Raw genomic sequence first — 11477 nt, 5'->3', positions numbered from 1 at the left:
TATAAATACTAATCATAGATTGATAAATTAATTAGCAGCCAAAATTAGTCCATGGATCAACCATAGTAGTTTTTGGGGACAGAATTATAAGCTTCAAACAACGCATTTTCACAAAGGAAAAAGTCCTCTCCAACATAATATAATGAGGTATATATATATATAAAACTATTATGTTGATATTTTCTCTACAAAAAATGAAATTAATTTGTATTATTAATAAATTTTATTTGTTTGATTTGGTGTAATTCATAGAGCTGAGAAGATGATTGCCATTACAGCAAGGGCACCTAATGGAGACGGTTTAACATTTCCAACATTTAATGGTAATTGATTCATATATTCAACATATATATTAATTATAGTAAACTAAAATTAATTAAATTGGGGCATATAATATAATAAATATTCCTTCATTATTATAGATAAATATATTTTTCTTATTAGTATTATATAAGAAATGAAATATTGTTCTTTCAAAAAATAAAAATAAAATCTTTGTTCTCTTTAACGGAATCTACTAATTATTTTATATGCCTAAACAACCTAACTATTTTATATTGAAAATTTGCAAATGATTTACGTTTTATTTTTTCAAAACATTTCCTAATTTATATATAAATATATATATATATATATATTCATATATCCTGTAATAGAAGTACTCTAGAATTAATTGATCAAATTCTTTTTTTTTATTTTTACAGGCAAAACTTTTTCGTTGACTAATGATTTTAAGGAGCTTCAAGTTGGTAAATCTGTGATGTATTATAAGAAGTTATTACCATATTATGGTCAAGGTCAAAGTCATCCAATTATCAATCAGAAGGTATGTATATATATAGCTATATATACGTACAAAACATTAATTATATATATTTGACAAATATATATATAGTCTTATTTTCTTTGAATATATGATAGGTGACTATAAGGTATACAATCTATGACCAAAAGCACAAAGTGAAAGGATCAATGGACGATGTTACAGCTCATGACCTTGTTATTGGCACCAAACATGATCTTGGTACAGGTATAAAATATCCACTAAAAAAAACTACCTTTAACAATATTTAAGTATAAATTTTAACAAATTTAATTTTAATCATAATAATTATCACTACAACAATTATAAGATACAGGCACGATTACTTTAAGGTCGAAAAAAAGTTGACCCATCAGAATATAGGTTTTTGGGCCGACTTTTTGGTTTGGTCTTGTCAATTTCGTGCCAAACTTTTTTTTTTTTTTTTTTAATTTTTGAAATTTAGACTATATATAGTGAGTAAAAATACTTTAATCACAACAAAGTCTAGATTTTATAACTAATATATTTAATTATTAATTTTGTAAACACAATATAAAAATAATAATTTGTAATTATTCACAACTTTCAATAATTTTAGTCAAAAGTAAAAAAAATTGTAATAACACTCAAATATGATATCTTATTTAATTACATAACCAACTTTCGGAAAATAATAATAATAAAACACATTAATTACTGTAAATGATAATTATATGTTTCTTATAATTAAATGCAAATATCCACATGCATGCATGCAGGGCTTGACTATGCCATTCGAGCACTGAGGGTAGATGAACAAGCAATATTTGTCATCCCTAAGGTTAGTAATTCTCTCATTTTTTTTTTTTGCTATTTTATTTATTTTCTTTGTGGAAATTATTAAAAAAATAAAAGATGTTCTGCTAAAGTAAATGTCCAATTGTTGTAAGGACTTTTTTTTTTATGGATATTTTTTGTAGAAATTGTAGCTTTATTTGTTTTATACAATAATAAATATTATAGCTATAACAGAAATATCTTTTTGTATTTTTTTGAAATTTTTTGAATAATTTACAATTAACATTAAATATTAAGAACAATATAGTCATCTGTATGTATATATATACAATATAAATATACATGTAACTCATTCGAGCCATTTTCTCGAAATTGTACATTATTCATAATTTTTTTTTAAAAAAAATAATAAAATGCATGCTATATAATAACTATTATAATTAATATACATGACTATCAGATAAATTATATACTAAATTAATCATTCTAGCTATCATCCTTAATTACTCTATTTTTTTTTTCATTTTACATGTTATTTTATTCAAATTTTGTGTTATTAATTTTTTTTTATTTTATTCAAAAAGCTGAATATTTGATTAATTAACTAATTATATTTTCTTCAGAAACTTTGGCCGCAGAAGATGAGAGGTGGAATGTTTAATAGGGATCCAGATGAGTACATAGTTTGCTATGTTAAATTAAAAAAAATTAAGTAGATATTATTTTCAAAATGGTGACCAATTAATAAATAAAGTTGTACTTTATCCAATTTATAATAGTTCAACTGTCATTTATTTATTTAAGGATAATTTTTCTTTTGTTTTTTTGGGGATTTATTTTTAGAGTGATAAAAGAATATTAAAGGTCTTAACTCAAAAAAAAAAAAAAAATAATAATAATATTGAACGTTGCTATTCATCCCGAACTGGAGACTTGCCGACCAATTTGCATCTGCCACGTGAATCAAGGTAGTCGGGATACTCGGGTGAACGGGTTTATTGAATAATATTTGTATAATATTTTCTGTAAACTTACAAATGTATGACAACATTCTTGTCCAATAAAAGAGTATGTAATTACTTGCATGCAAATTAATGATCTTTCACAATTTTTTTTTTTTTAAGCTCCCATTAATACAAAACCATTTACAAACTAACACTTCTAATGTAACAATACAAGTATGTATTACAATTTGAAAATATTTGAATTGAAAAAAAAAATGTAACCTAATCATTAAGTAGAATAATAAATAATTAGCCAAAAAGGTAATAATATAAACTGTTGGATAAATTCCCATACTAACTGTCTCATAAAATAAGTTACAAGCACTACAACAAAAGGGACCTTTTATCCCACTTTTTACATTTGATAAAATAAAAAGTGGGATAAAAACTTTTGATCCCACTTTTACATTTGCAACCTTAAACAAATGTTAGGTACAAGGGCCTTGTTTGGCAATCAGACAAAAAAGAATGTTGGAAGTGAGATTTTTAAGCATTTGTCAAACGCAACCTTAGCATTTTAAGTGGGACTTTTTATCCCGGTTTTTATGTAAAAACCGGGATAAAAAGTCCCACCCTTTTTTTTTTTATAGCTACACATATATAAGACACATTTAGGTTTAGGGTTTCATTATATGGGTTCTCTTCCGCCGCTCTCTCTCTCTTTCTCAAGATTGTAAGCTTCTCTCTCTCACTCCATGTTCTATCTCTCTCTCTCTCTCTCTCTCTCTCTCTCTCTCTCTCTCTCTCTCTCTCTCTCTCTCTCTCTCTCTCAATGTTCTCTCTTCCACCAAATGAAGGACCAACCCGACCGACCACCTTTCTCCAACCACATATGACCCAACGGAGGGCGAATCTGAGCCCCATACCCTCCAAAACCTCCAGGTATTATTTCATCTTGTTCTTTTTTTTTTTTTTGCTAAAACTCGGTCATCATTCTGGATCTCTCTCCTTCTTTCTTTTCTCAGGTTGATAGAGCTGCTCTGTGGCCATTTGTCGGTCACAATGCTTCTAGGTTCTAGGCGTTTCGTGGTGCACGAAGCTTCGTTATTGGTGGTCCTTGATGGGTTTTTTTTTTTATGTTGTGAACCCTTGATGATGTATTAATTTGTACATTATGATATAAATTTTTGAAATCTGATTGTAAAAACTGTTTCAAGGAACTAATATAATTTTTTTTGGGTTTTATTTTTTTTAATTATCATTATGGCTTTTAATCCCAGCTATTTCATAAAAACTGAGATAAAAAAGGATTAATTGTAAAAACTATTTCAAGGAATTAACATAATTTTTTTTGGGGTTTTATTTTTTTATTATAATTTTAGCTTTTAATCCCGGTTATTTGATAAAAACCGGGATAAAAAAGGACTTTTTATCCCAGTTTTTATGTAATAACCGGGATTAAAAGTATCTTTTTATCCCGGTTTTTATGTAATAACCGGGATAAAAAGTCTCTCTTTTATCCCGGTTTTTCAAAGACTTTTTATCCCACTGGCATATATCCCGGTTTTTAATATTAGCGAAAACTGGGATAAAAAGCCCTAAAAAACCGGGATTAAAGGCCTTTGTTTGTAGTAGTGAAGGAAAATAAAAATAAGACCTTTTACAAGCCTTAACAGACTATTATAACTCATAGAGTAGTCGGTTATGTTTTCATAGGCCTAGATCTTTTATCTCTTTACAACAAAGAAGTAAATAACAATATCTCAAGACTCTAACTAACTTTCAGCTTTACAAGAAAATATCAACAACAGTGTTTCTCAGCTCAAAACACACACATCACAGTCAACAACAACAACATAAATAGAGGAGCAACCTACCCATTTAAATAGAGACTTTCGGCTCAGCAAATTAGGAGACTACAACAGCTTGTTTTTCATGAAGAAAAACACCTCAGAAACAAGCACTACTACAATATAGCCTTTTAGTGACACTATTTAGTGACACGCACAAAAGTGTGGGTCACTAAAGAGTTGAGAGTAATTTTTAATGACATGCACAACCAGACTCTAAATATTTGGGGTTAGTCTCTTATAATGTGAGTCACTAAAAATATGGAGTGTCACTATAGAGTAAACCCCCAAATTATTTAATTTTTATTACTTTAAAAAATATTACTCTATAGTGACATGCCAAACGTGACTGGGTAAATATTTCCCAACGCACTTGGCGTGTCACTATATCATAATTTTACTTTTTTTTTAATTAAAAATATAAATATTATTAATATGTAAATAAAAAAAATAAGCAATAAATAATAAAAGGAACTGTTTAATGAAAATACGGTTTCTTTCTTTAAAAAAAAAGCAACAAAATAAAAAAAAAATGAAAAAGGCAGTATATGTACTGCTTCTCTCTCGCTCTCTCTCTCTCTCTAATAAAAAATAAAACCCTAATATCTCTCTCATTCTTTCTGTCATTCTCGCCTCTCTCATTCACGTCTCCCTCTCTCTTTCTTTCTGTCAATCAAAGCCTCTTTCTTTCTCTCAATCGGAGCTACTGCTCTTTTTCTCCGGCGACCTCACCAACCTTCGACGAAGTGCAACAACATAAACCCCATTTTCTCTCTGCCTCGGCTTCTCCGCCTACCACGACAGCAGTTCAACCTCCAAATTTGAGATAACGGCTCAACCTCTGCCTCGACTTCTCTCCACCTCGGCTTCTCTTCGCCTCCCCCAGTCGTGGGTGCTGGTATATGACTTTTTATTTTTCCCTTTTCTTTATTTGTGTTTCTCGGTCTCTCTCTCTTATGCAGGTGGCTGTGTTCGAAGGCTTGAAGCTCGAGCAGATCTCGCCCGTCTGTGTTCGAAGGCTTGGTGACTGACGGGATGCTGGGTTCGTGATTTAAGTGGGATGGGGCTTGGTGTTCGACGGGCCTAGGAAATTTGAAGCATTTATTTGAATTTTTTTGATAAGTTTGAAAAATTGTCAAGTAGTTAGTTTATTATGTGATTAAATTGAATGTTTTAGTTCAATTTTTCTTAATGTATTTTTTGGGTTTTATAAATGCTCTTTTCTGTCAAATTTTTCATTGTATATTAAGTCTTTTAAAAAAGAAATGAAAGTATAAAATTAACATTCTTTATATGCTGTGATTGAATAAATTATTATTTTTTTTTTGAGAAATTGAATAAATTATTTGTTATATTATTGTTATTGTCATCATCAAAATTAAATATTATTTTGCAAGCTAAATTTAATATTTATAACTAATAATAATATAACATTAATAATATATTTGTAATTAAATTGATAATTATTCTCATTTAAATTTTTAATACAGATTTGTATTAAATCAAATTAAATATTATTTTTTTAGAAAAATATTTAATATAGTGATACTTTTTGTGTGTCACTATATCTCCAAAAATATTAATAAAAAAGAAAAAAAAAAGGATATAGTAACACTTCATGTGTGTGGCTTTTACCTTTTTAGTCTCACAAAACTTGACTCTATACGCCTATAGTGACACGCAGAAAATGAATGCAAAAGGTTTCAGTGACACGTGTGAAGTGTCACTAAAAATTGTCTTTCTAGTCACCCTCATTAGTGACGTGCGTTGAAGTGTCACTATATACTTTTAGAGTTACTCAATGTGTGTCACAAAAACTGAATTTTCTAGTAAGAGAGAAAAACAGAGAGAGTTAGTGAGAGATATTGTAATACAAACCAGAAAAATAAAGTGAAGAAAAGAGAGAAAAACTTTAGATTACCTACTGAACTTTGTGGCTAGGAATCTCCAACTCCTTGTAATCGGTTTTGACATGGATAGTGAAGAATCAAGCGTCTTTGAGGTAAGCTTGACGGAGATGTACCCTTAATTTGAGGGGAACTCTAAAATCAATCTCTTTGTTATCTTGCACTTTATTTTTCTGCTCTTATTTTCGGGTCTCCTCTCACTAATAAACAAAGATCATTTTTTATCTTTGTTGTTACCATTTTTCTGTTGTTTATTTTGTGTGTAGGTTTTGGGTGAAAGCTCTTGTAGAGCTTGAAAGAGAGGAAGAGAAACAAGGTTCTTTTCTGCTGGTATGTATTGCAGCAAGAAGAAATAAGGAACAAAGGGGGCTGCTGCAGTTCAAGGGTTGAAGGAGGTGCTGCAGTTCGAAGGTTGAAGGAAGAACTAGGGTTTCGGCTGCTAGGGTTTCAAAGAGAAAGGAAGAAGAAAGAGGGTGCGGCTGCTAGGTTAAGGAGAAGAAGAATATGTTATGGTGTTAGGGTTTCTGCTGCATTAAAGGATTGCTTTGTACTGCCAAAAACGGCAGTGCTTTGAGGGAGAAGACTCTTGATCCGCACAAGAGGGAAAGGTCACTTTTGACCTTGGTTTTTTTGACTGTTGGGGTGTTGGTGTAGGGGTTTTTTCAGAATGCTTTTATTTCCTACATAAACAATAAGAAAGATAAATTAATTTGAGAAGAGCATGTTTTAATGTGATGATAGAAAATATTAGTTAAGTAGTTTATAATATGCCCTAAAACATAAAAAATTGTATAAGATATTTTGTATGCTTTAATTTTGAATATAATTTGTTATATAGAAGAGCATGTTGGACTTTAGAATCTGGAAGACTAAACAGTCAGTGGAATTTAGGAAAGGTGTGGATGAGTTCACTCACTACTATAGAAATAATATTTAGTGATCCACCTTAATCTTGTTGGTAAAAGGGCCCCTTAATCCTGTTGGAAAAAGTACCCCTATAGGAAATGGCTTAACAACAGACTTCAAACTCAAGAAGCAATTAGGATGCATTTGTTCATAAATGGCATTCAACAATATTGTGTGATCATATTATTATGGGGAGACTTTCAGTAAAAGCAGTTGAAGACAACGACAACGAGGAGATGGCAAATATGTTGCTAGATATATTGAGAGAATGGAATCTTTCAATGACCTATCGACTAATCGACTAATGATAGTACTCCAATTGATAAGTACGATGATTTGTTTAAGGAGATATTGACAGCGTTGTGCCCATGATACTTGAAATTGACCCTTAATACTTTGGTGAAGTTGATGCAAGACTAATCATTCATTTGGCATGTTATTACTCACCATATTGGTTGAGCTGTTTGGATAAAACTATACCCAAGTTACATTACGAGGTAACCATGAAATTACGTAATCTTAGGTTAGGTTATGACACTATGTAAACATAATTGTGAAATTTTTTGGAAAGAGAATGAAAAGTTTAAATCATGTCCTATTTTCGGAGAATCTAAAAAAAATAGTGCCATATAAAAAATGTGCCACATAAAGTCTTGTGGTACTTTCCAGCCACTCTAAGATTGAAAAGGCTTTACAATTCTAGGCATTTAGCAGAAGACATGCGATAACATTACTTTAAAAGACCACAAGAAGGGCTGCTTATGCATCCTACAAATGGTGAAAATTGGAAGGAGTTTGACGCGCTTTATCCGTCATTCATTGCTGATACTAGAAATGTGAGATTAGAATTTACTACGGTCAAATTCAATACGTTTGGTAATATGAGAAACTCATATAGCATGTTGCTTTATTTTAGTCTCATATAACCTACCTTCATGGAGGTAGGTGCATGAAATCAGAGTCATAAAAATATAGATATTTTTATGAGACTATCAATAGATGATTAATTTGAAAGACTTGTGGGAGACAAGGAAGGAATTGAAACATATATACATAGAATCACAAATACTAAAAACTCAAATAAAGTAAAATTTGAAATGAGAAGGAAAGAAAAAATTGGTTAACCTAATTCTAATACTAGATTAAAATAATTTTAACACAAATAACATTAACCATTAGTTACCTTTGCCGAGAGAAGCTTTGTGGCAAAACTTAAAATAACAAAGGCGGATCGTATCATTACTACAAAAAACTGCTATTTTTAGTGACAACTTTTTAGTCACAATGTAATTTTTTTGCGACTAAATGTAACTTTTACTCACAACAAAATATTAGTTACAAGTTGTCACTAATTTAGTTTTAGTCACAGTAAGTATTGTGACTAAAAATGTATTTAGTCACAACAAATTGTAATTTTTGTGACTAATACTTTTAGCCACGGACTTTTTAGTCACACCATAGGAATCATAATTTATAATTAGTCACAATTTTTTCACTTTTAGTCACAAGTTTTGTTGTGACTAAAAGTAAATAAATACATATTGTCTCATCACAATTGTATACTTTTGATAATCTGATAAATAAACTACTTCTGATTTAGATATCTAGGGAGGAAGACTTAGTTGATAATATTACACTATCAAGTTGTGGTAATTGTTATGGATCAATAAGGTACGCATACCTAATTATTATATATTATTATTGCATTTTATGCTATATACAAATTAATCTTGAGTTTACTATATATTAATTTTTCTAACATAGGGTATCAGATTGCCAATCGTATATATGATTTAGAACCTATAATTTATATAATAATTAATATCTATATGTTATTACATGGGCAGGGTTACATTGATCAACTCGGTTTTGTTGGCTATTCACACCTACTGGGCTCAGATTTTTATCTTACCCAAGAAACTGCTGAATGAAATTGAAGCAACTTGCAGGTCCTTTCTATGGAAAGGTACTCAAGAGGGGAATGGACCAGGGCTTGTGGCATGGGAGTACATATGCAGACCCAAACCTGCTGGTGGTTTGGGGCTTCGAAACATACATCAATGGAATGTGGCAGCTTTGGGGAGATATGTGTGGGACATGGCAAGAAAAAAGGATTGCCTCTTTGTAAAATGGATACACATGGTTTATCGGAATGATCAAAACTGGTGGAGCTACACAGCTCCACAAGATTGCAGCTGGTCTTGGAAGAAAATAGTGGCAGTAAAAGACAGATTTCAGCAGAAAATGGACATGGATAGCTTCCTAAAACAGAGGTATTGAGTTCAACATGGCTATCGTGATTTATTTCTTGAACATCCTAAACTTCCATGGTGTAATCTGGTATGGGATAGGCTAATTATTCCCAAACATAGATTCATGATACTATGGCTAGTGTTTTGGAAAAGGCTAAATACAAAGGAAAGAGTAAGCAGATATCAAAGTATTGACACAACTTGTGTTCTGTGTGGCAAGGAAGAAGAGACTAGCGAGCATTTATTTTTTAAGTGTGACTATAGTTCAAGCTGTCTGCAGCAAACTAAAGACTTACTGCAATGGAAAACAATAGCAGATGACATTACAAAATTGTTGCAAGCCTGCCATCATTCAAAGAGTCTTAATGCAGCAAGGAAAAGCATGTGAACACAGTTATGGCCAGCCTTGTGTATCACATATGGAAGGCCAGGAATGAAGCTCTATGGAACCACCAACTGTGGCTGACCTCCACGGCTGTACTGAAAAGCAAACAACTCAGTTTGCTAAGGATTAAAGCTTTCCCTCCTAGAAAAGCAAAGGATGAAGACATGGATTGGATTATGAAAATACAAAGTGTATATGATTAAAGTTAGAGACAGAAAATAGCTAGTTGAGATGTAAATTGTTGTGATGTAAAGTTTGATTTGAGCAATAAAATTTCTTATTCATTAAAAAAAAATATATCTATATGTTAATTTTTTACAATTACATATTAATTTCATTATTATTTTTTGTTAAATTTTTCGTTGTGTAATCTTAAAAGTTTAGAGGTTTTTATTCATCATAAAATTGTCTTTCTATTGATATCTTATATGACTAAAATCGTTGAGTAAATTAGGAGAATTTTAAGATAAAACTTTTAAGGTTTATGTATTTTCTTTATAAATTAAATTTGAGTTTTTTTGATTCAAATGTTTATGCACTACAATCGCTGGTGCAAATCTCATCACCAATTAATTTACAATATTTTATAATTTAATTTTAATTCGGTTGAGACAAACTATCAAAATTGGGCTCTCTTGTTTGTTCTTAGTTTTAGGATTTTGAACACAATCCGATCGACACCTTTTTAGTCATTTATACCCGAAATTAATACCATATATTGATAAGAAATTTCGTCCCAATTACAAAATCCATCAAAATCCGCGTCTTTTCATTGTGATATTGGCCGAAATTTCTCTCTGACACAACCAGTCTGCAATTGGGTCGCGTGATCTCCACCTCCAACCCGGTTGGAGGAAGAAGAAGACACCCCTCTGCGAAGCCCACTCTCGGCAGGGGCGCGTGCGCTGCCATCCGACGTCATTTTTTTGACGATTCTTTTTTTCTAGCATTATTAGAATTTAATTTTTGATTTTTCTATGATTCTAATTTATTTTTTGACTTCGTTTAATTACTATTATTTTAATGATAATTATGCAGTTAAAAAAATATTAAAAATATTTTTTTGATGATTTTTTGAAATCTGTAAATCATAGACAATTATTTGGGTTTCTTCTCATCCAGTTAGACATAGTCACTCTTATTTGATTTATCTTGACTATGTAATCTCCACCAATACTCTTTATTTCACATCTTTCTATTATTTGTTGTTCAAAATTTTTAAAACTTGATTGTTTGATGTAAAAATAATGTGTTACGATAGACACTTTATTTTTTTTATTATCAATATATTAAGCAATTAGTATTCCTTTTGAAAATTTAGTTGAAAATTATTAAATTTTTAATGATTATTTTATCACTAAATTTCATATGTTATAGAAACTATTTATTTTGGTTGGCTATATGTGTAATTACTTGCTCAAAGGTAGTAGTTATATATTAGTTCACATTTCATGAAGTGAGTTAATATTAAATGTGTATATTTTAATTATTTATCCACAGATAATAATTTAAATATATATTTATTATTATTTTTGGCTTGAATTAATATATATTATTTAAGAAATTTATTTTCCCAACAGTAATAAATTCTTAATTGATATGTATTGTTAACTTCATGAAGGTAGATCATGTGTGTGTTATATTCGCACTC

General features: G+C 30.3%; 1 protein-coding gene across 5 annotated transcripts in view; it reads left to right on the top strand.

The window, feature by feature from the left end:
* LOC115721045 (uncharacterized) overlaps positions 1 to 11477 on the top strand; it is a 67435-nt gene that overhangs the window by 3641 nt on the left and 52317 nt on the right. For 2 of the 5 annotated variants that reach the window (XM_030650277.2, XM_061109849.1), the window contains 6 exons: positions 36 to 147; positions 253 to 323; positions 705 to 826; positions 922 to 1030; positions 1564 to 1625; positions 2206 to 2472. In XM_030650277.2, the coding sequence (XP_030506137.2) occupies positions 36 to 147; positions 253 to 323; positions 705 to 826; positions 922 to 1030; positions 1564 to 1625; positions 2206 to 2298 (569 nt within the window). In that variant the 3' untranslated portion in view covers positions 2299 to 2472. Of the gene's footprint in view, positions 1 to 35; positions 148 to 252; positions 324 to 704; positions 827 to 921; positions 1031 to 1563; positions 1626 to 2205; positions 2473 to 11477 lie in introns of those variants that run through there. The other 3 variants (XM_061109852.1, XM_061109851.1, XM_061109850.1) reach the window with 2 other exon arrangements.

This window comes from Cannabis sativa, chromosome 2 (genome assembly GCF_029168945.1).
Source record: "Cannabis sativa cultivar Pink pepper isolate KNU-18-1 chromosome 2, ASM2916894v1, whole genome shotgun sequence".
In the NCBI taxonomy this organism is placed as follows: Eukaryota; Viridiplantae; Streptophyta; class Magnoliopsida; order Rosales; family Cannabaceae; genus Cannabis; species Cannabis sativa.
The sequence above is the reverse complement of the archived record's forward strand: the minus strand, read 5'-3'. Positions and strand labels throughout refer to the sequence as shown.